At 38.3% G+C, this 25,874-nt stretch overlaps 1 protein-coding gene across 3 annotated transcripts in view; it reads right to left on the reverse strand.

Moving 5' to 3' along the window:
* EPB41L4A (erythrocyte membrane protein band 4.1 like 4A) overlaps positions 1-25,874 on the reverse strand; it is a 121,402-nt gene that overhangs the window by 63,833 nt on the left and 31,695 nt on the right. For all 3 annotated transcript variants that reach the window (XR_010745788.1, XM_066339112.1, XM_066339111.1), the window contains exons 2-4: positions 8,167-8,271; positions 1,334-1,385; positions 571-649 (exon numbers count right to left, since the gene is read on the reverse strand). Coding sequence is in view for 2 of the 3 variants with exons in the window: in XM_066339112.1 (XP_066195209.1) it covers positions 571-649; positions 1,334-1,385; positions 8,167-8,271 (236 nt within the window). In the remaining variant the exon portion in view is untranslated. The remainder of the gene's footprint in view (positions 1-570; positions 650-1,333; positions 1,386-8,166; positions 8,272-25,874) is intronic.

Genomic DNA, 25,874 nt, shown 5'->3' on the forward strand with positions numbered 1-25,874 from the left:
CCAGCACACTAATTTTGTCTACCTATCTACCCAAGTTCTCAAATTTCCTTTTGAACCTAAAACTAGTTTTCCAAGACGTTTAATAAATAAAGTAAAATAAACAGAAATAATAAATAAAATAAACAGAAAACTCCAAAACTATGAGATGGTTCAGATGTGTGTGAGTCTGTGTGCAAGTGTGTGCTCGTGTATGTGTGCATCCTCATACCTTGCAGAGGACAAGCTTAGGTCTCTTCAATTTCCTCCATATATTTTTAGTATGAAATCCCTTTGAAAAACAGTTCAGGAATTCAAGCTACGGCAAATAAAGATGAAAATGCCTGGTATTTACATCTGATATCCAAGTAAACTCTAAACTTGGTTATAGCATAGTATAAATGCAGCTGTAGCATGCATTACTGAAAATAAGAAAAAAAAAACCCAAAACACTCCCAAAAATGCACATCAAGGTCCTTTGATTTTTGATGGACCAGAGAATCTTTTCTTCTTGGGCTTCCTAACAATATGTATGTGGCTGAAATGCATTGTTAGCCTGAGATCAATACATTACACTTTTCTTAAATACTGTACCTTGTTATTTCTTCCTTGAGTTTACATGGATCCTCTGCATAAAATTTAATGCCAAAATACAGAGTGTATGGTGGTCCAGCTGCAGGAGAAAAATTTGGTGTAAAAGTGAGTTGTCATGAATTGCCAATTGGTATGAATTGTTCCTAGTTAACTACAAAACAGCTACTAAAAAGCCTATCTTAACATTTTATGAAACTTGAAATTTTCAGAAACAATATTACATTCACACAGCAAATCCATACATCGACACTCATGACACGTAAGGGGAAACAAACTATTTTTTTTATCTTTTAATTATTCACATCTTGTCTATCTACTTGGAATTTTTGCTTATTTTGAATATTTTAATGTAGCTTTCATTGCTAAATTGCTGTTTCTCTAAGATAATTCTTTTGCTGCTTGATTATGACATTTAAATATTTTTTCCACTGAAGCTTTTTGAAAAATGTAATTGTACATAGGATGTGATTCCCTGACATAAATAATCACAGCTACTATAAAATAAATTGTACAAATTAAGAATAACACCACTTATTAGCCTAAAACAAAATTTAAGCACACAGAAGTCTTTGGACAACAATGACACCGTTAAACGATACTTTATGCAATCCAAGTGTGAAATTTTGATACAGCAAAGAATGACAATAACAAACTTGTTAAGAACTATAAATCTGTTGTGACTAGAATAGAGATATTGTACAGACTGTGTAGATGGAACATTGTAACTTCATCTTTGTCCTTTAAGTTCAAATTAAATACATACTGTTTATCAATTCTTTGTGTTCAGCGAGGGTCTTTGCAGGATCCAGCCAATACTGCGAGACAGATAATTATGGAAATTAGTTACTTAACATCGAAAATTAACACAGAACAATTTGTTATGCATATCACTTAACCTCTTCTCCTTCCTTCATACTGAGCTGACAGGAGGAACTGCACTCTCATCCCTGGAACAGAGAGTGCTGCTGCTTGTGCTAGTAAAATAATTATGAGCTGGCGTGAGGAAACATGTTTTTCTGTGAGTGCCACAGGTCTTGAGATCAGCACAGGTGAGATTAAACACTTGAATGTGGTGGAGAAAAGACAAGAATCTCATTTACCTTTTCATTTCTCCAGTAAGTATTCAGCACCGTGGCAATGGCACAAACCCACACATAAAATCACTGTGCAGCTATTTGTTATTTCAAAGGCTGCCAAAATTTTCCTGAAGAATGCAAGAGGTGGGGGGAGGAGCGGGAAATTTCCAACATTTTATTTGCAAGCCAAAGATGAATGGAATTTCATGGATAATGCAAAGGCATTTCTCAAGCCAAAGTCAGGCAGTAAAGATGAGAATATTTAGAGACCTAAGAACCCAAACACTGGGGTCCTGGGAGCACACCTAGGCACAGCTACACAATTGTGTGTGTTAGATACTTGCGAAATGCTTGTACAGATGGATAAACAGTGTCGGGTATAGTTAGGCTACCAAGCTGATAGCTGAAGTGCCAAGACAAATGGAACACAAAACCAGTCTCATTAATCCAATGTACTTGCACAGCAGTTGCCGACAACAAACCCCAGGGTGGTGAACTCCAAGGCAGCTCCGACACGCTGCATTCACCCTTTTCATCTCCTGGCAGCCATTGTGACACTCCCCAGTGCTCTCCCACCTGTGCCCTCCCTGCACAGGCTTGAAAAGAGCTACCCACTGCTGCAGAAAGGTGGAGGACCCAGCACCTCCTCATCTAACTGCAAGGCATCAATGCTGCAAATCTAAAAGAAGTATTTAACATTTACAGAAGAAATGGGGAAACAAATTCATTTTTTAATAGACCTAACCAATGCAACTATCCAGTTACTAAAGGGACTAGTTTACTAAATGTTCTTATAAACACATATAGTACTATTTCACTATTTTTTTTTACTTACTAAGACTGATTAAAAAAGTAAAATGTTATTAAAGAAAATAACTACTTTTTAAATTTTAGGTAGAAATTACATTTTAAAAATATATGTTTTTAAGTACAGCATAAAGAATAAATGGGCTCTTTTGTCCTTTGTACTTTTACAAATCTGGCTCCCAATTCAAGCCAGATATGTAAGCAGCATCCATCCAAGCCCCATGCAGTATTTAATATTTAGCCCTTTTAAGTGCCTGCAAGAACTTTACTACAAATCTGGAATCTTAATTTTTTGTATCTGCATAAGATTAAACTTGGGTCAAATTCCATGAACCTGCTTGAAACAAAACATTAACTAGGTTGAAACGTTTGTTATAATTTCAATCAATGAAGTGTCTGGCGCAGAAAGATCCATAAAGTTCAAACTAAATGCTGGACTGTCTTAATTAGATTCTTACAAACCTGCACCTATCCTGCCACATATGTCAGTTTTTGATCACATTTTGATCACAATTTTGATTCACAATTTTGAAGAGAAAATATGTCATTTTTCAATTATAATCTGAAATTATCAAGATTTCCCACCATCTAAGACAGCACTAAGAACTGGAATTACGGTATCAGATTCTCCCTGCAAATGTTCAGTGCAAAGAACCTCAATCTGCTGGGTTCAGGATGTCACTATTATATAAGAAACATAAAAATTTTCAGGCAATTCCTACATACAAATATGTATTTAATGCTTCTGTCTTTGTTTTCAGAATCTGAAGTTATGTAGGTTATATTTAGTATCATATCAGTGAACTGATCCTGCTGCACTATGAAAGTTTATTCTTACTACCTCTGACTCACCTGACCATCAGCTTTGTGTCTGTTGTTTTAATCCATTAATATTCTTCTAAAATTTCTTGTTTCTACTCAACATTATCAGTCTCCATTTTCTTTCCACTGGCTATGACATCTACTTTAACACACACAATTCCCTTTCCTCCTAGATATTTTAGTACACCATGCTTGGGGATGAGTATAAAATCCATAAAAAGAAAAAAAAAATACATTAAACAAAACACAAGCGAAGTACATTTTAACTTTTTTTCTGAGATCTTGATGACAAAATATGCTCTACATTGTATGACATTAATTCCCTCTATTGCCATGGGTTACCTCGTACCTACTGTGCTCTCAGGGTTTTGTGCTCAAACAGAGCTTCCTCCTAGCAGGGGAGAAAAATATACCTACACTGCAGGGTCTGGGGGCATGGTGCAACATGAATTAATACCATGATATGCCCTTCTGTATTTACATTTCTCCTCTTAGAGTCCTAAGAGGGTATCTGGATACAATCTGATTAAAATAACTCAGATTAGCACTATCAGGTAAGAAAATAAGAACAATATTTACAGCGCAGCCTGCTGTACAACTTTTTGTATATAGCATGATTCCTTTGACATTTCCCAAGGAACACCTTTGGGCTTCAGAAGTACTCTTTCCCTCATCAAAGTCTGCTCAGTTTTTCCTGACATACCATGTATTAAAACTGCTATCTCTGCCTTTTATGTACCTCAAAAAACGCTGGCCTCTTCCAGACCAGTAACCAGCTTGGCTATCCTATACATCCCCGGCAAAGCCATAAAGGCAGTAGCAAAGGGACTGGGTGGAGGGCACCTGGCAGCTGAGCACAGCAGGAACCAGCAGTGAGAGTGGCAGGACAGCCCTCCCAGCACCAGTTCACCCAGGCCCAGGACAAATATACCCCTGGGCTGCTGTTTTCCCCAAACACTAAAGCAATGAGAGACTGTAGGGGGACGAGTGTGGCTAGCAAGTCAAGGGAGGTAATCCTGCTCCTCTGTTGAGCCATAGTGAGGCCACATCTGGAAAACTTTATCCAGTTCTTGGCTCCTTAATGCAAGAGAGACAAGGAGCTACTGGATAGGGTCCAGCGGAGAGTCACAGAGATGATGAGGGGCCTGGAGCATTTCTTTTATAAGGACAGGTGAGAGCTAGGCCTGTTTAGTCTGTAGAAAACTGAGAGAGGATTTCATTAATGCAAGTAAGTATCTCCAAGGTGAGTGCCAAGACAATGGCGCCAGACTCTTTTTAGTGGTGCAAAGTGACAGGACAAGGAGCAATGGCCATAAACTAAAACACAAGAAGTTCCACCTCAATATGAGGAAGAATTTCTTTCCATAGAAGTTGGCAGAGCACAGGAACAGCTGCCCAGGGAGAGCGTGGAGTTTCCCACCCCGGAGACTTCCCAGACTCAGCTGGATGTGTTCCTGTGTTGCCTGCTCCAGGTGACTCTGCTTTGTCAGGGGGCTGGACTGAGTGATCTCCAGAGGTCCCTTCCAACCCAATGATTCTGTGATTCTGGACAGCATTTCCTAAACCACCTTCAACTTCTGCTACATATATTCTGGTGATTGTGCCTCACCTAAAAATAGTAGAGGGTACACAAAGTCCTGGGAGATGCAGCGGAAGTCACAAATGCCCTCTCTAGGAAGACTCAGCTGACTATCCATATTGAAAACCATGAGGACAGTATCTAGTGTCAACTTACACTAATTTGGGAGCCAGTACTCTCTGCAGTAATGCAAAAGGCTCAGGTGAAGGTTAGATGATGAAGCACAGTAAGGGATTCGGTGGCACTCAAAGAAAACCGGTCATTCTTTTAAAGAATTTGCACCACAAAGAAAGTACTCAAATAGCACATGAGAAGAAGCACTACATAGTTTATGACAGAGGCACTTAGAGATTAGGAAACACTACTGACAACACACAGGATTATCTGAACTCATCTGTTCACTGAGGTGTGGTTTTGTATCATGGAATTTTTAATTCATTATTAAATGCTGTATTTTAACTAATTATTAGAAGATATATTTTGTTCCTTTGGAGACCTATCTTGTTAAGAGCACTAAGTGGGTACAGGTAATGCTATTCTGACAGCAACTTGTAATCTTCTAGAGCTTGATTTTTCAATTTGAATACTGTCCTTTTACTGTGGAGAGTTTAGGGAAGCCTGGAATGTCAATAAAATTTGTGCAATATGACCAAATTAAATTCTACCCTAGAGACAGGGTCATCCAATTTATGCTTTATCCTACTGCTTGTGCCTTTGCCAGTGCCACCCAGTTCTGCCAATCTGCTTTCTGCATCCAGCGCTTCTCACGGCTAATTAGTTTGTTGGCTGTTCAGGAAGAGACCATTTTAATGCTACACATTCATATACACTACACAGCACAGTGAAACCTTGTTCACTCATTAGTGCCCTACTGGTAGTACTAAAATAATTATGATACCACCCACGAAAGAGGTAGCTCACCAACACAGCACTTAAAAGACCACCTGGAAGCGCTGAGGCATTCAAAAGTAATGGGAAAAATAATTAAACAAGCCCCTTCAAACCCCCCATAAGAAAAATGTTTCTTTTGTGACTGGCTTGTTGTTTAAAATACATTGTTTTGTCTATGCTGCTTTATTCATCATTAGTTAAATATATATATAGTGTGACAAAAAACCCCTGACGGTACAAATAATAAAACGTTCCCCACCACAAGCAATGCATTAATAGGTAGTCCAACCCCCAAATACTTTTCTCCCCGAGACTATCTCAGGACCATGGTTTTAAAACTCATTACTAATGTAACCTTTTTCCTCTACCCTTAGGAAATCTACTGTGGTCGATCCAAAAAAAAATATCCAAAAAATATCCAATCCAAAATTCACATCTAGGCTTTTTGCCAGCCATTACAGGACTAATTCCTACAGGAGCCCAGAGTTTTAGCCATAGTAAGTATGCAACTAAATACATGTTTACTGCTAAAGCACAAGGTGATGTTTGTTGTGTGAAAACTTTCCATTATACTGCCTATTCTTAAGAGCTTACAAGATCTCACTAAAAATAGCAAGCTAGCAACATATAATCACACATCATAAAACACATAAAACTACCCATAGTTGCACTGTTTGGCTCTTTTGTGAACTTTTCAGATGAAGGAGCATGAACTTTTTGATATCCTTACACAGACAAACGCCACAAACAGGCCTTTTTACAAGCATTTGTTACAAAATGGCCCAGGTGCAAAGGCAGCACACACTTGGCCAGTCACTGTGGCAGCATCCACATGGCAAGGCAGGAGCATTCCATAGATTTGCACACAGCTGAGGTCCTGTATGACAAGTGGGATATGAGGAGAATGACAGAAGTGGGAAAAACACCTTCCTAATCCAAGGGAGAATCAAGAATCATGGTGGCCACCTGACATATTCCTCTGGGCTGGCCAGAGGATGAAGCCTAAAGCTAACATTACATTTACATCACTTATGCACCACATAAGAGAAAAGGTAGAACAAAAAGATGGGCCCTAAACTGTGCTTTTCTGTGCTCCTTTCACAACAGAGGCGCAATCCCCTTTTATACTCATATTTTCATATACACCACTAAATATACCCTGTTTATGCTTCTGGAAATATTCCCAGGAACAGCCATTTTTATTTTATTTGCAACCACAGCAAAAAGGAAAGAATTTTTGAGAGCAAAAATACTTACCTGCTCTTCATTCACACCTCAAATTCCCCAGGAAATCAAAACCACCATTTTTAAAAGTCTACCTTTAGTTCACAGCTGAACCTGGCTTTCATCTTCACAGAATGAAACGGTTAGAATCTTATAAAGGAACTGAATTCATAAATTTCTGGACTATGGCATAGAAGTTAAAATACAGGGGGTGGGGCAGTCTGTAGCTCTCAGTAGCAATCAGTAATCTTCTGCTTAATACCGTTCTAAATTTGGTCTTTACATGATCAACTTCTAGTTAACAGAAGAAATTGGCAAATATTTAGCCAATTCAATAAGTTATTACTATATACAGATGAAACAGGGTCTTGTACAGTGCTATCATCACAAAATGCTGGCTTCAAAACTGTAATGGCTCGACTTAATTTAACCACAGGCCAGGCACTAATCTCTTCATAATTTTAAGGTAGTATGAAGACCATCCTGTGAATACAACACTGTTTCCTCTTGATGAGCACCCCTTGCTCCTCACCTCTGCCTGCAGCAATCCTGCACAAGCCTTTGTCAGGGCAGACAGCACTGCTCCAAGACACTGCCTGCTTTGGCTGAAACATCTCAGCCCGGCTGAAACATTTCCCTGTCTTTTTAGGATGGTAATGTCCCAATGAAAAAAGCCTCAGATGTGAGGTGAATCCCTGTCAAAGAGGGTCTAGGGAACATGGGCTCAGGGACACAGAGATGGTTCGGGCAGAGTGAAAAATGGCATTGCTCAACACACCCTGAAACAGGCGTTCAGCCAGTGTTGCAGCAAGTGAAGTAGGCTGTGATGCACTCAGGGACACTGCTTCTCAGACACTTCAGGGCCAAGCACTAGGCACTGGCTTCTGGGCACAGTACTAAACAGGAAAAAATATCAATTCTACTTTGATATAATTTCATGTAATATTTAAGAAAGTACTATTTGTACTTTCCTAATTTACTTTTCAACAACATTTAGCACTTGATTCCATTTCTATCTAAGATGTTAATGGCTATTCCAAGACATTATTGCAAACAAACAAAAGAAATTATCACTGGAAACCTGAGCCAAGAAACAGTGAAAGTTAGGGGAAGTATGACAGTCTAATTCTTTACAGGCAAACAGCACAACAGGGCATATTTATACCTGGCAAATCCAATCTGCTGTCTTTTACTCACCGTTTGATGACTTCGGTCACAGTACCGCAGCCCAAAGTAATCTATTTCCACCAAATTTAAGTGACGAAATACGTAGCCCAGGACAACCGACCCTTTTGTTGACTTCTGTGGGAAAGAATTTAAAGAGCCTATTCACAAAGATGCTCTGCCTTTGTCAGCCATGTGCAGTGGCATTCATGCATTCAATTAGCTTTGTCTAGAAAAAAAATGAGGTAGTTCCTCGTGCCTTTAACAAATATTTCAGTAGTACAGATGAAAATATTTTACATATTTAAAAAGTAATTCTGTAAAATACTATTAGGAAGCTGGCAAGATAGTAGTTACATAATACCAAAAGGAAAACAAACACACAAAACCTCCCACAGTTCTGGTGAACACAGCATTTTTCAAATCCCACTTGCCCTTCCAGAACAGACCTGTCACTCAAAATCCGACAATGGAGATCAGGAGGCAAAACTGCCCTTAAGACCTATATTATACATCATTAGCTTCTCTGTTACTCATCTTTGTAAAGAAAGTTAGGTTTTATTTGTTTTTTTATAAAATATTTTTGATAGTGGAAGGGGGAGCAGTCCACCATAATGAATTAAAATAATCTCACTGTTTGCTTGAATAACACCTCATTAAGTGTCTACGACAGTATTTGCAAACAATGCTGAGGACAACGTTGCAAACAGCATTGTACTGTTGGGAATGCTCTCTAAAAAGCCTACTTCCACCTGAATGCCTCATATTTGTTGGTTCACCTGGCAGCCAGCAACAAACAGATAAGGAAGATGGAGAATAATTACACAGAATGATCCCACTCAAATCAATTAGAGCCTTTGATGTTTACAGTCCTAAATTCCTAATAAAGTCCTAAATAAAGAAAATACAGACATAACTCATAACTAGGTTTTGCTTAGCTGCTTCATATGCTATAAACTAGCAGACTGTAGTAAAATCATCACAGAGCAAAGAAACAAAAAGCAGAAGCTGTGGAATATTGTTTGTGCAACTTCACTTTCTAACCTATGAGTAGATAATTTCAAAATTAAAATGGCAAATAATACAGATTAAAAAATCCTTTCATTTAATTCTGCTGGTGAAGTATCAGTCATATCACAATGGTGAAGATCTGTTTTTTTCAGCAGGTGCATTTGGTCATGAATAACATCTAATCACATGAGCAGGGACAATACAACTGTTTCAGGTGACCAGTCACACACTAAGCAAGCCATGACAAGGTAAACATCTCTGCTAGGCTGAAAATTGCATATCTGTGCTATGCACCAGATTTACTATATATTTGCTTAAAGGAGGAGATGTACTTGAAAGGTTCTCTTTGTCTAAATCCATCAGACTGCCTGTTTACATCAAGCAATTGCAATTACATATTCATTCAGTGTGTACAGTGAGCCTTAATGATCACCCACAAAACAGAAGGCAATCCGGGGGAAACATGATTAAGGTAAGTGGAAATTCACTAAATCTCAATTAATCAAGTTGGATAAAGCAGAGCAATACAGTGATTTGATCATCAGTTTCATCAACAAGAAGCTGAACTCAGGGTGTGAGAACAAGGAAAGCTGTAGTGACTATCAGGAGCACTGCAAAAAAAAAGAACAAAACAAAACACGCTTTAAAAATACTAAAAATACAGGTTTGATTACTAGACAGTAAGGACTTAAGACTGAATTAATTGTTCTTGTTTACTTTATTTTTAAATTAGTTGTCATTCAAAAGAAACAGAAGAGACATCCCACTAAAATGGAATTGTTATCCCATCATTCATATATTAGACTTGATGATCCTGACAAGCCCCTTCCAACTGGTATGTTCTATGATTTTGTGTCATATAAGGTGAATTACCTTCAGCATTGTTAGCTATTTACATCATCATTTAAACAGTACAACGTCTTGGGAATGCAGGACTGGACAAGCATCTTTAGAAACAGACACAAGAAAAGTTCACAATAAACAGGCAGCTCTGACTCCAAATGACCCATGCAGATAGATGATGGAACTACTTCCAGCTGGGCACTAAATATTCAGAGAACATTTTAAATCAAAGGATTTTCACCATCAGCCACTCAGAGTCGATGGGTTTTGACACAGTTAACCACAGTGAGGTCAGTAAATCCTTGCAAGAAAGTATAAAAAGGGTTGCCTTGCACCATGGCCCACAGCACACATCAAGTGGTGCCCATCTAACCCTTGCTCAGCTTTTGTGATTGTGTGAAGTTCAAATCTGCTTGCTTTCAATGAGCTTTCCACTCCTTGTCTGACCACTCACAGCATCAGCTGGTTTTAGTAACAGCACTAAGAAATACTGATTGAGCCACCAAGATGAAGCTGTCAATTTCCCATTCAAGCATCTTACAATAATAGAACAAACTCCTGGGAATAATCAAAGAAGCTTAAGCCTTACAGAAGTTCAACTTATAGGACTCTGCACCAGTTTAGAACGCAACTACCCTTCTTGGCTGGAAGTCTTCTGGTTCATTCAGTTGAGGACTGCACAAGGAGGTTTTGGGACAGCTTTCCTTCCATGGACCCTAAAGCTGATTTGCTATCTCCAAGAAACATGCACATTTCAGACCTGGTCTGGTTAAAATTAAAGCCTCCTTTCTTTCCTTTCAGAGATAAAAGGTTTTTAAACTGTTTTTTACTTATACTGCTAGGCAGAGGGAAAACATAAATGCCTGTTAATTTATTCTCTTTTGACGCAGCTCAGTTAACACTTCAATAACTGCAGATCCTGCAAAAATAGGTGGTCTGGCTGTGAGGAAAGGCTGAGCAAATCCATCCAGTTTACAGTGGCTGGGAGCCCTCCACCTCTACAGCAGCAAGGTGCTCAGTGCTTTGGTTACTGTCAGCCAAAACAGATTGCATGCTGTAGTCTCCACAGCCCTCTTTGCCAATCCCTTTCATGTCTTTCAGCAGAGCCGGCTGAACACAAAGTGCTCGGCGAGGGAACAGCCAGGATGTGAGCCAGGACCTCTCCTCACACCCTTCAAACCTCACCTTCCTTAACCTCGTATTTTCCTAGCACTAGGGATCACCGTCCAGGTAAAACAATAACCCTTGGTGAAACAACTGCAGACTCATCTTCAATTGAAGTTCTCATTTTAGCCACACGATTTCAGGGTTTCATGCAAGTAATTTGCATCTTCAGGTTGAGTCAAGAAAGAAGTTTTGCTAATGAATCCCTTAGTAACTATTTCTCTGTTCTGAAACACATTTTGACTATATTTGCTCAAAGTTTTGCAAACTAAGAGAAGCCATCTTATTTCCCCTGATAAAATTACACCAAAATTCAGCAAAGCTGGAAACCAAAACTATTAATGACATTCAGCAGGATTACATTCATCATACGGCATTGCAAAAATTACGTAATCTGCCTTGCATTAAGCTCAGACTTGTGAAAGGTTTGCATTCTTAGGGGTAAACCCAAGTATATTTGAAAATACCATCAGCAATGCTTTTAAGAGAGCACAAAGAATTGTTTCAATGAGTCATAACATCTTGCTTTACATGTTAGCACTGTCGCTACATAAACCGGAAAGGCAGGTTTATACTAGCTAAGACAACCAGAACATTCAGGAGAAGGCTGATTTAACTCAGTTTTCTTAACCAAATTGAAATTATTCTTTTAAAAGCAGTACATACAGTACTGTGTTTTAACATTCATATTACTCTATATTTAGACACCAGAAATTAATATCTTTCACATAGCTCACTGCTTTTTAGTTCCAGAGAGGCTTTTCTTGTTGGGTATATTTTTTTTTTCTCTCTTGTGTTGTACAAAGCAGTGGAAGCCACATCAGAACTATTACTGACATTAACTGAATTTAAAGACAAAATCTCTGCCTCAGTAGGATGCTAGTCCCTCTACTGAAGGAAAAGTGTTATCAGTAGTGAAGCCTCTTGTTATTAAAATAGAGTAATGCATTGTCTCTTTCACATCAAGCAGACATGATGCTTTTCTCCTGAAAATAATTCAGTCCACATACTGTACTTTTTACAACCCAAAAAAAGCTAAGGAAGATGCAGAAGAATTTGTGTGCCTTTGCTCAGAAAAAGGGCTTAGAACTTACGCTGAACATAAACTTTGAACTTTGCCTCTTGATATGCCCATCAAAGTGTCCCCACTGATGCAACAAGCTCAGAGACCCAACTGCAGTATTTTCCCTAGGTAAAGGTTATGCAAGAGAGATTTAAAAAAAAAAAAAAAAAAAAAAAAAAACCAAAGGCAGCACACACTCACACATGAGAGTGAGCAGACACAGCACAGAAATAGGTGTCCCCAAATAGCATTTTCTCACTTTTCTTTTTGGCTATTCTTCCTCCTTACCTCCAGCTCAGAAAAGACTAGTCACCATTGCAATTTTTCATCACCTTCCCCTGACAAAAGCAGCAAGGCATTAAGCTCAGGAATCAAAGCTCTTAGTTTTCAACATTGGGGACTAAGGGCCCCTTTTCTTCAAGGTAGTGTGCCACCCAGGCCTCAATTTATTTGCATACCACCTTTTCAAGCAGAGAAAACTCTTTAAATTAAAAATGCTAAACAATTACAAATATTCACCCAGACAAAACAGCTTAACCTTTATTTCCAGAATGCATGTCCAAACAGAGATGAATTTACATTAGTGTTATTTTATACATGCAAGACATTCCCCCGCACAACCATATAACAGAAGTAATACTTTCAGAAACTGAGAATTTAACAAATATTAATGAAACATCACAAGCTGCCCTAAGTATACATCCAATGAACCATACAAAAGGTACTAATCCATCCCTGCCTCTCAGCTTGTATTTCAGTGGCAGCAGACATGCCAACATATTTTCAAAGGGTTTTGTGTGAGAACTCCTAGGATTTTTGGACATAGGCACAACTTCTCTATCACTGTTCCTAAGAACTTGACACAGTGACTGACCTGCCTGGATGTAACACATGACACTGAATTCTAAATGCTGTATATTAAGATACCTGTAGACCAGTTTAGCTTTCACTAGTGGTCAATCCATTGTATTCAGTCATAAAACACTATTCTAGAAAAAATATCTCAAGATGCACCATATTTTTCTGGTTTTGCAACTATCATATCTGTCACAAATTTGTCTGCTCAGGGGCAAACTCCTTGAGAGAGGGATACGTGGGCTCCAGCCAGTTAAACATCTCCCTTGTAACTACTGGCTGGAGTGCACTTTGAGGCACTTTCACAGATAGATGTAAACTAATATACTTGACTCTGAAACACAGAAGAAAAAACGTTGAAGAAATTATACTTTAAAAATGTTTGGCTTAAGGGAAATCAGTTCAGTGGGGTTCTTTTTGGGGAGAAGATGTAAACAAGTATATTTATATTTACACGGTATAGCAATGCAATTTGGACGTGCACACACATTAAAAGGAATACTCTAAGCAGGAATCAATGAAGACAACAAAGGGCAAGTAGAGCAAACAAGTAATGGAAGACAACTAAATTTTGCCAACATAATTAAATATTATTAGTTGCAATGAAGGATATTTTACAAAATGGCAGCAACTGGTTCTGTTTAGAGGAATTCTATCCATATAGATTTTATTTTAAAATCTATTCGCTAATCCATCCCTCGATATTAACATCATCCAGTTCATTAGCATCTACATTCACCAGATGACAGATGATTTAAGCTACCAACAATAATGCATTTCAAGTTTTCACAGAAAAGAGCTTTTCTGAAGAACTGAATACCAATGAACATTTCCATCAGTCTCCTGTACTTTGAATAATTCTACACCTAAGAAAGGAACTATGACAAGAATAATGAAATTTAATACAGAAATACAGAATACAGAATACAACCACTCTTTAGGAATGGTGAAATATGTAGGTTACTATTATTTTTCTACTTTTTGAAACTGCTCTTCACTCACAGTTGTGTGACCTGGTGTACCTTCTTGTCAAGAGGGGGTCCTCTACTATGGGAGGTGAGCAGCTCCATAATAGAGCACTTGGTGGAAGTGTTACTCTGGCAGAGAAAGGATGCTGTACTTACTTTTGGCACATTCCTTCCAAATAAAGTAAGCAGCCTCTGTTTTCTAAAGTAAGCACCACTGTTTTCACCTCTAGGTGATTTTCATTAAATGGTTTCTGCAATTTTTTTTTTCCCAGTCATTGAAACCTTTCTCATATAAACTTTTTGCAATTTCAAAAGCCTATTTTTTGCTGCTGCTTATTCTGGCATTATTGGTTTGAGTCTTGTCCCCTTTTCAGGTATTTTACTTTATTTCTTTTTTCTGTTGTCTTCCTTTATTTCTTATGTTTTATTACAGCAATATTTCTAATGTTAGTTCTGTCAACATACATACAAAATATCAATTGAGGAATAAATACATAGGTATAATCTTTTTTGTATCAGTCATCTAGTTGTGGTATGTCTGCTTCTATTCCTCCTATTTGTGATTTTGTGATTTCTGCCTTTGTGCCAAAGGGAGGCACTTGAGGTATCAAAGCATCAGTTCTAACATCCTATCTTTTCCTATGGTCATCCACTAAACATCCACATCATCTTTTAAATTAGGTGTTGCATGCATTTTCATGGATATGAAAAACGAAAGTTCACTTTTAGAATATTTTTCAAAATTTTAATAAGGAAATTAAAAAAGGACAGTGTCCAGCACTGGGGTGTTCCTGGCTATCAGCCAACAAGCATACTGGTATATTAAGACCCTGTTATCCATATACTGTTACATTACTAAGGTACATACTTATTCATAAGTTTTGTGCATTATTCAAACATTCTTGGTAGCTTTTGATGTTGTAGAAACTTTCCTTTGTTTTGGTTTTCCATTCTGATTTATCTACATGACATCCTGCAGATCAGGTCAATATATTTTATTGCTTCTTGTGGCTTCATCCTGTTGTTTCACACTTCCCTGATAACGAGTAGTTAACAAGATCTCCTGTAATTCTCTGATGCTCTGGTTTGTGTCACGGTTATCTTATCACTTGGAGAGGTCAGTCAGCAGATGTGGGGAACAACTTAATTGCTTTATACAGCTCTCTCGGTTACATAAAGGTATTTTAACATTCTATATTTTGCTAAGGCCTACAGTATAATACATTCATCACACTATTATTTCTATAAGCTCTAAGGTGTATACGTTAACATAATATATTCATCACACTACTATTTCCACAGGCCATGCAGTGCATATTTTAAATGGGAAATTAGGTTATATTAGCAAGCAGCTAAAAGAGGTTATAAATTGCACTATACTTACAACCAGTAACAACATGTAAAGACTAATACACAAACGTGACAGCCAATATTATAGGGTCATTTTTAACAATGGGCCATATTAAACTGAATATGCACAGCAGTTTCAGAGCACAGGGACCAAATATGTCACTTGCTTTGCTTAACTGTTTTACGTGCAAGACTGACAAGGGAGAGTGTCAGGAAAGAGTTGAACTCCAAAAGGCTTTCAGAAAGAGAAATGTTAAAAATTAAAGACTAGACACTGACTCTATCAAACTGCTCTGGGATTTTATTATTACTTCAGCTGTTAATCAAAGAAGTAATGAAGTTATATTCTCATTATAAGAAGTTGGCTCAAACTATTAGCTGGCAGAATGATTAGAAGGTTTTTTGTGTTAGATTGTTTGGGAAGTTTTATTAGGAGCAATAAGAATGGGAAGGAGAAAAGGTCAGTGTACATCTTGCCAATCCTTTATTTTGCCATTTTTTCATTCAGAATGAATAGCTGTACTGTCAGAGCCGAGCATACCTGCAGAAGCTTGTTTGTACAGAGCTCTACTAGACTGAGCAAAAAACAAACCACCTTCTCATGCTCTCTCTCCCTCAGCAAAGCCCAAATTTGGTCCCCTGTTAACCACCTGCTCTCAGCCTAGTTAACCTCATGGCCTTCAAGCTGCTTCTTTTCTTACAATAATTATTCTGCTGCTTTTTCCTGTATCATACCCTCATTTTTCTTCCGCCTCCTTTAGTCCCCATTTCTCAAAGTCTTATCAATGTTCTGGTCATGAAGTCAGCAACGTATGATGGTGATTCCCAAGAAAATTCTCAGTTTATTTTTTAACCCTTTCGTTCTAAATCCCTGTGTTCAAGAGTAAGGGCTATGATGTATAGAACCTAGAGGCATAAATCTTTATCTTCAAGGCAATTCACACCTTAGAAACCTCTATCAAGCTCAGTTTAAAAAAAAAATCAATAATTTCTTACATTTTCCTTCTTCAAAAGCAATGGTGCTAGCATTGCTTTCTAGCATCTGGTTCCATTAATTGAACTGTCTCAGTATCAGTCAAGAGATAGTACAAGAGAAAAAGTTAGAAGAAAAACAGTGGAACGTTTTTAGACGCAAAACTAATGGAAAAGACAAAGAGAGTATATATTTCTTGAAAGGACAGAGACACCTTTTCTCTCTAGCTCCTGCATGGGTGACTAAGGGAAGAAAGAGACGGGAAAGTAGAAAACAAAAATAGTAGCTTTCTCCATTTAGCAAGCCTTTCAAAGCACACAGATCTTTGGAACCTTCCTTTTCCACCACAAACCTAAGGGAGCCCTGCCCCACCACAGAGCCGCTCACATCCCAAAAAGCTTTTCCAAATCACTTTATGATTTTTAATATTTAAAAGTTTTATTTCCAGTTTGATGAAGTTCAATTTCTCGTTTAGATTGACACCACCAAATTACTTACTTCTGCAGTAAGACAGAAGGCAAAGGAATACATATATCATCCTGAAAAATGTACATTTTAATAATTTGATTGCTATGGTGCTTCCCAGAAAACTGATGTCATTCTACTGGAAACTTAATTCTCATTTACATGTCTCATAATAAACATCTGTAAATTAGTATTTTAAAAGACTGAATATTAACATTTTTAAAAATGCCTTCATTTTTTGTTAAAGAGACATTTCCCATTAGAGCAATGAAGGATACACCCCGAGTTATGTTTGTTCTAAAAACAATTTTCCAGATTTTCTCATTAACAAATGCCACACAGACACACACACACACACACACACACACACACACACACACACACACACACACACACACACACACACACACACACACACACGAAAGCAGTCAACAAGTTTGCACCAGGACAAGAATAAGTTACCCATTAGCAGGCCATAATGGCTGCTAATGGGGAACTCAATACATCTGCATTCTCTCCTTCCCCTTCTAGAATTTCTGGCTGTCCTGAAGAGATGCTATCCAGTGCCACACACTGCATGGGCTCATTTTACCGGTGCTGGGCTGCATTCAACTTTAACAAGCTTGACAAAAAAAAAAAAAAAGGCACAAAAAACACAACATGAAAGCCCCTGCATGGGAAAGGAAGGACGGTCACGGCAGAGAGGAATGAAAGGGAGGTATCCATCACAGCTCCCAGCTCTTGTCACTCTCTGCTAGTGCTTGTCTGGCCCCTCACACCCACACTCACAGCCAGAGGGCCTCATTCATCTGTCAATCAATTCCCGAATCATTTAGCTGTCAATCAGTTACCGAATCGCTGCAGATTCCAGCCCTGCATATTCAGATAGAACAGAATCCAAGCCAACCTTTCTTTTTTTTTTTTTCTTTTTTTTTAGATTGATACCCCTGCACATAAATGAACACAAAACACAAGTGTTAAATTAAAATAGCAACACACGTAATTTAAATTTAAAGCATCGACAGAACCTGCAACCATTAATTAATTCTTTTTGTGTATTTGCTAATGTCAGCACCAGTTGTTTCCCCTCCCCCTGCAACTCATACAGGACTGTCACTGTCTCCTCCCTGGCATCATTCCTCTTCCCTGGCTGTCAATGCTGGGCTCCTTAATTAGATCTGCTCATGGTGTAAACCAAGGTTTTTGTATGCTTTCCCTGTAGTTAGATAGGGATAGGTGGTGTGGAAGATTTTGGACTGTAACGGTAAGGAAGAGAGTAAGCTTTATTTTTTTCTCGAGATAAGCTACTCTTGAAAAGAATGTAAACTCTCTACTAACATGTGCCAGTACTTTTCCACTTCAACTACTAACCTAGGAAGTGTGGCAATATCCTGTTTGACGTAGTAGTAGATAAGAAGTATAAAACCTGAACTTTTTACTTAATAAACGTCTTTTGTAACCGTCTGCCATATTGGTACCATGCGTCTGTTACAAGACCCGACCCACTCATAAAAGTAAAGTAGAAGTCGTGCTGTATGCCTAGATACCAGAGCCTCCACTGTGGCAGAAACAACGAACTGCTACATCATGGTGTAAACCAAGGTTTTTGTATGCTTTCCCCAACCACTTCCAGTTCCTTGCCCTTTCCCACATGCTGTCTCATTCCACAGTGCACTGACAGCATCCTCCACGCTCACAGCTCCTTGTCACAGACACTGCGGCTTCTCCCAGCCAGCATCCTCGCTGGTTCCTAGGGATTGCGCTGAATCCTGCCTCCACTGCTCTGACCACCTCCAGTCTGTTTCTCCACTCTCCCCTGCTGACTTTGCCCTTGTTCCCACATGAATCAAGACAGGAAATTTCTCCACACTCTCGTATTGTGGGACAGGTGACGCATTTGATGGCTCCAAATGCAACAAAATTGTTTTCAGTTTTGGTGCCCAAACTCAAGCATCAAAAACACCATGACCTGATAGGGCCACGGTGAAATAGAATCCTTAACAGGATTTCACTGATAAAGTATGAAGAAATCTCTCCTGAGAGAGAGATTCCAGCATCTTAAATGGGCTTATTTTAGGCATATCTTAAAAAAAAAAAAAAAATTACACACCACCAAAACCAGAGAAAAACACATTTCTGGTGTGGTCACCATGCTGACAGCAATTGTAGTCTTTGCTTCAAGAGTTTCTCCGGCAAAAGTTGCCTGGTTTTCTTTTTCTTTGACAACCTTTTTTTCCTTGTTTCACTTTTGGAAATAGCTACAATGATTTGAACAAAACTTTGTGAAATAATTCACTGCAGAATTTCAAAGCTGATGAGCAGAAAAACCTACAAAGAGAACAATCAACTCCAATAGGGGTAACTCTCCTCCCTTGCACCTTCCCATCAGAAAAGTCCCCCAAGCTTCTCATCCTGAATTTACAGCTATTTTCTCAGAGATTTCATAAAAAGGTCAGTATTATTCTGATCAAGTTCTTGAGCAGGAACTGTAGTGACAACACATCCATCTCCCTGTGAAAAGATAATGCACAAAATATTCTGTGTGGTTTTAAGGGAAACTATGGCATATTTTATGTGAGATTTTATTTCCCTGTGACCTCCATTATTTTTCCCTTTTAGCAATCAAACCTCTCAAGTAGTGATGATAATCACAGTGATTCATGCAAGGACACTACTTTCTCACTGATTACTCTTCACTGGACCCCTAAAATGGGTAGTATATTTAGAACTGCCTTAAGTGATATGGGAAGACTGCACAAACCAGAGAACACAATTTGCATGTTCATATTCATCAATAAAATTACCATAATATCTTTATTTTTAAGAGATGTTTAACATACCAAACTTGTTGGGGAAACATGTTTTTAACATGAGGCCACAAACCAACTGCTATACCTTGACTTGAAACCTATTACTGCAGAAGATTTTTATTCTTTGATATGGATCACTCAAGAAACTGAACATCTTATACATGGTATAACATGATATGTATGATATATATTTATATATGTGAGAGTTATATTTTTATACATGGTGGCAGCTTACCTATGTAAGTTAACAAGAATATTCCATATAATGACAAAAAAAGAAAAAAAACCCATCTTTACAATGCATCTCCACGAAGAAGAATATAAAGCAATTACATACATGTGCAAATCTGACTTAATTACTGCCAGCTGATAGGCAGATTAGTGATAAGCATAGCATAAAGATCTTTACACAAACATGGCACACAATTCTGCAGAACCAGATCCTTCTTTCTTTACATTTAGTACAAAACAAATGTCTGTGCATTAACAAAAGTTGCAGAGATATAAGCAGTTGACCCCTTACTGCTCATAGTCTCAGTACAGCAGCTCCACTGAAAAAAGACATCCTTGCAGCATCTCCATTATCAGACTCAAGAGGTTAGTTAATGAAATGCCCCAGGCACACTGCCCTTTCTTATCTGCTAGACTCCTATGTGTCCACATACGCATCTCAAGCAAAACCAAAAACAGTTTTTAAAACAGCCTACTGACTATAGACATGAAATCACAAACGTATCTCACATTAGGGAAAAAAAGAGTTGATTATTGCCAGAGAACAAAAAAAAAAATCTGTTTAATTTTTTTCACTGGTGATGTAAAAATAACTAATTTACATTTAAATAAATGTGAGCTTTATTACTGACTTTTAAGGCAGAGAATTTTAGATTAATGTTAGAAATAAGATTTTAAGCCATCAGTTTACAATTTCCTCACAGTGGAGCTACTGGCTCATGAGCTTAACCACCCTTCTTTGGGCTCAAACAGCTACCTCCCAATAACCAGAGTAAAAAACTGATGACTACAATGAAAGCACAATAAACTATGAAACGGAAGGCTGATTGTAAAAACTCTTCTGTTTAAATCCCGAGCTTGCAGGGAAGCCACTGGTGTACTGTCAGGAGTCTCCAACAGAGAATCTCCAGTTCTGTTACAGCTGTTCCCTCCACAGAGCACTAGATGAACCTCAAATTATCATGTTTTAAAGGAATTATTTTAAATATTGCATATGCCCAACAAAAGTCTTTCACTGCAGGCAAGTCATGACATGTTCTGCAGACTAGACCATTACATTTCAAATAGAAGCTCACTACTTTTCATTTTTAACTTGCTCAAAATGTCCAGATATGTCCAGATTTTTGTTTGGTTATGTCCAAATCTTGAAGGTAAAATTACTCATCTCTGATCTGTGTAGAATACAAGATTTTTGGCAGCATTACTTTTGTTTACAGTAAATTTAGCTTACTGGCTGATTTGGATAAAGTCCTATTCACACTGAAATCCAAAAGTAAAAACCAAAACAAAAACACAAACTAACTAAAATCCCAGAAAACCTTTTGCTTAAAGACAGGAGGTTCACACCCTTCGGTTTTGATCTGATTGCTTGAGGATAAAATAATGTGGTTTGCTTAGAGTAAAACCAGCAGCATATTCAGCAGAACTTTATAAAGTACTAGCCCTAGGCTTCCCCTGGCTCCATTTCTGTAAATTTTTAGGGTCTATCTCTTCATGTGGACCTCAACTACGCCCATACTCATCCCTTTGTCAACGGGCTGCTGTATAACATATACCACAGTAGTGCTTCTTGAACTCCTGTTGCAAAGTCAGTGACTCTCATTTTCCAGAATTAATTGTGGCTAAGCACCCTTCCTTGTAAAATGTAATGTTTTAGTTTTTTGCATCCTTTTTTCTTCTGGTGATATGAACTCCTGCTCACAAAACTTCTCTGCTGACAATAACCACATCAAGACTGTTAGATGAGACAACACCCAAAACCATGCTAGAATATGTATCTCTTTCTATGTGCATGTTACAACATGTACGTAAAATTATTTTTAAATAACTATTTGTTTTGAAGTGGAGGAGGCTGTTTTATTATTTATTTATTTGGAGGGCATCCTCCAAATACTGATGCTTCCCAGCCAAGGTAATGTTTGAAACTTCATCCGAGGTAGCTAATAAAAGGAAGACAACCACTAAAACTGCAAGATGTCTCCTTCCACTGAAAGGTGCAGTTCCATATGAGTCTAAGTAGGTTTCAGTAAATCTTTTCCACCATAAAAGCCTAAACCAAACATTTCATTTCCTAACAGCTGTTGGTCCAGTATCCACCATATTAAAGATTTATCGCAGTACTATTTTTCCCAGGCTCTACTCCTCAGCCACTAGGTCTCAGCCAGGACTATGGATCAATGCATTCATTTATTTGGCCTATTAGCTCTAGCTGAATTACCCACACAACAAATGTTCTCAAGGACAGTCTCGTACAACTTCCCAGTTGTAACAAATCCAGCAGCTTTCACCAAGACACCAAAGGTGCTTGACATCCCCCTCCCTCTACTGAAGAGAGGGCGGATGCCAACCTACACAGCTGCTCCTGGGAGATTAACTCATTTGGTTTCAATAAAAATTAACCAGAATAGCATAGATGTCTTAGTTAAAATTCACCAGTCTAATGGATTTTGACTAGCCATAGCCTGCTGATGCCTCAGTCAGAAACCTGATGGGAATTTTAGGCAGATGTCCAATCAGTATGAAAATGAACACGTCCCCCAGGTTGCAGGACTTGCACTGGAGTAATGATCAGTTATCCCAGCCACAGCACACAGCTAAAGGCATTTGGTATATCAGTTATGCAAAATGTATGAACTTTTAACTGGAAATTGGACATCCCTCAGAGTTTTGCTGTTAAAACACACAACTTATATCTAGATTGGGCCTGGGGTGACTACAACACTATGCCAGTGTTGGCATGCCTCCAGTTAATTAAGGCAGAGTAACGCCAGTGGCTTTAACATTTCCAAGGCCCAGCCTGGACCTGCTGCCGTGCAACACTCCACCAAAGTCAGTGATTGAGGCCATTCATGGATGAGTGGACAACACTACCCCAGTATCTTCCCTGTATTCTAATATAAATTTTATTAAAAAGTAAAACCACAGAAAAGGCGACAAACTCTCATTGACAGAAGGATGGTCAAAGATTATTCAGGCTAACTAATAAAATACAGAAAATACTCAAGTTGGACACTGTGCACCCTCACTTCCTGCCAGAGTGAAGTAGTTCTCACTTCTTTCCAGTCAAACTGTTCACTCCTTTACAGCTGTCTGACAGTTTCTATAAACTCAGCTATTACCCAGCTGTCACTCCTTCCCCCAAGAGCAAAAACTTCTCCTGGGAGCAATAAGTGCAAAAGGGGAGACTGATTCTACTAGATAATCATAGAAAACTCAAAGCTGGAATAGACCTTTAAGAACATTGAGACCAACCACTGACCCAGCACTGCCAAATCCGTAACACTAAACCATGTCCCTAAGTACAACATGTCCACATCTTTTAGATACTTCCAGGGTGGTGACTTCACCACTTCCCTGGGCAGTCTGTTCTACTGTTTGACAACCTCTGCACAAAGAAATTTTCCCTATTATACAATATAAAACTCCCCAGCACTACCTGAGGCCATTTCTTCTTGTCCCATCACTTTTTCACGGGACAAGCAATCAACGCTCTCCTTCAAGGTGGTTGTAGAGCAATAATGCCTTCCCAAAACCTCCTTTTATCCAGACTAAACAATCCGTCTCATCAGACTTGTGTTCCAGACCCTTTTCCAACTCTCAGAGAAGTCTCCCTTCTCTGGACATGCTCCAGCATCTCAGTGACTTTCTTCTTGTGAGAGACTCAAAGTCAAACACAGGATTTGAATATTATCATAGTCTGATATAAGCTGCTGACATTTCTTCGAGAAAGGCAATTGATGGATTTGGGGATGTCACATTTTGACACAGAAGCAGCACAGTACAAAAATCAAGTGTAAGCAATTAAAAGCAAGTTAGATAACAGAAACCATCACCCCCACTTGCACAGCTAGACTGATAACGGTCCATGAAGGCTGCCGAGAAACATATTTTGCTCAATCCAGAGTTGTTAGTTGGAGCAGAATTAACCTTACTGTTTTGCTAGATGAGGGGACGCATCTGTTATCCCATTCAGAGCTGCAAAAGCCCTAACAATGCTGGAGCTTCCATCTTGGGTAGGGAGACAGTTATCACTTAGGCCGAATTATTTGGCCAATAGTTTTTGGAGAGGAGAGGGGCAGTTTCTCATTACTGCAACCCTGAGGTAATGCTTCATATATGTCCTCTGTATCACTCTGCTTTAGTCCATTATTACGGGTCTATATCTTGGTTTTAAAAAAAACCTAGCAACTACCAAGAAGAAAATCATTACATGTTTTTACAGAACTAGACTACACCTAGCACTAAATGTAAGAAGGCAGAAGTATGTTAATATTCAATAACTGAAATGTTCACAATTTTATATTGACTTAGTTTTGTCCACAAGTATTTTTGGTACTATTAAAGCTCTTCCTGTTCTGATAGGAAAGTCTTCTCTGTACTTATTCCCACTGTAAGAATCAATTATTTCAGTTTTTCACCTCCACATTTGCAAGCATGATTATGCATCCTTTCTGTTATAAGAAACTAAAGGCTACTTACCAAAATGCTTATTTGTGTATTTATGTACCTCTTCTTACTTTTTTTGCATAAATCCACTAAAATCAATACAGCTGAAATATGCCCAAAGGGAGCTTCAGCATTTTATTCCTAAACCTATTACGATCACACAATACCAAGAACCAAGTAGCTAAAGCAGGTTTATTATCAAAATCCCACTGAAGATGTCTACACTTCATTCAAATGTACACCAGTGAACTTTACATTAATTGTGCAGCTCCTTCTTTCAAAATAGACGGAAAAAAATTACAATTCTAGTAAATTTAAAGTTCTTTCTCTGGAGATGATAAATGTATTGCACATTTGACAATCACAAAAAAAAATTAAAATCTCCATCTGGTTAATTTTATGAGTGCAGCAAGTCTTAGAGACTCCAAACTTTTCAGGATCTTCAGTTGATATAAGTAGAAGAGCCTCAATTGTGTTCACGGAGCAATTTACAAGATCTGTAAACACCCAGTGTTCAAACAACTGTCACAAAGCAGTTGGCTGTGTTGTTCCAGATGACAAAACTAAAGAAACATTTGAATATGTTAGATGCACAGCTGTTGAAAGTCAAAGTCCAAAGACATTGCTGGTTCACCAAACAGCAGAATATTGTAGGAGAATATTCTCCACATCCATGTGGAATCTATGTTCCCATATACAATGTTTGCTCTCAAATCTCTCAAAAAGGTGCAACTCCACTGTCAAAACCAAGTGTCATAAGCAGGCTCCAAATACTTCACTGTTTGACAAATCAGCTGGTCATAGGGCTGTTTTGACAGCACTCAACTCACTATGGCGTAATCCTGCACACACTGCACAAGCAAGATATTATTCAGAAAAACTGTATTTCACAGAAGGGCTTATATACATAACATTTACCAAAACAAGCACAAAACTAAGATCTAACAAACAAACTGAGAAGTTTAAGATTTCTGTTTTATGGAAAAGGCAATTTTTGGAGTCAAATTATTTCAGTAGTTTACTTGAGAAATAGATGCTTAAAGCATAATACATTGCCACTGTGGCTACGAAGAGGGAAAATATTTCTTTCTAAGTAATTTTATAGCCATTATAATACCTGGTTTTGCCTGCTTTCAGAAGCCAGACCCAAAGAAGCTATGATAAATTGCAGTTAATCCGATATATTCACACTCCTACTATCCTGGGAAAGTTCTGGGCTAATTAGAAGCAGAAGTTACACATCAAAAGTCTTGTTGATTTATAGTCACCATATCTAGACAGGGATGAAGTACAACTTTTTTTGTATTGTTTACAGACTGATGTGAGAAAACTCACATTTACTCCTCACTCTCTCCTGGTTGCCTGAATTATATCACATAGATTAAGCCTCCTTTCTGCAAAAATGTGAGTTTATCCAAGTCCTACACAAAGATAAACTAGGAATAAGTTCTGCAGAGGGCCACAAAGGTGGCTAGTGGGGTGCAGCATATGGACATTCAAGTATCTGGGAGAACTTCTCTACATAGCAGAGAAGTCAAGGGAGGATGTAGTTACAGCAAGGA

The sequence above is a fragment of the Sylvia atricapilla genome, chromosome Z (assembly GCF_009819655.1).
Source record: "Sylvia atricapilla isolate bSylAtr1 chromosome Z, bSylAtr1.pri, whole genome shotgun sequence".
NCBI lineage: Eukaryota > Metazoa > Chordata > Aves > Passeriformes > Sylviidae > Sylvia > Sylvia atricapilla.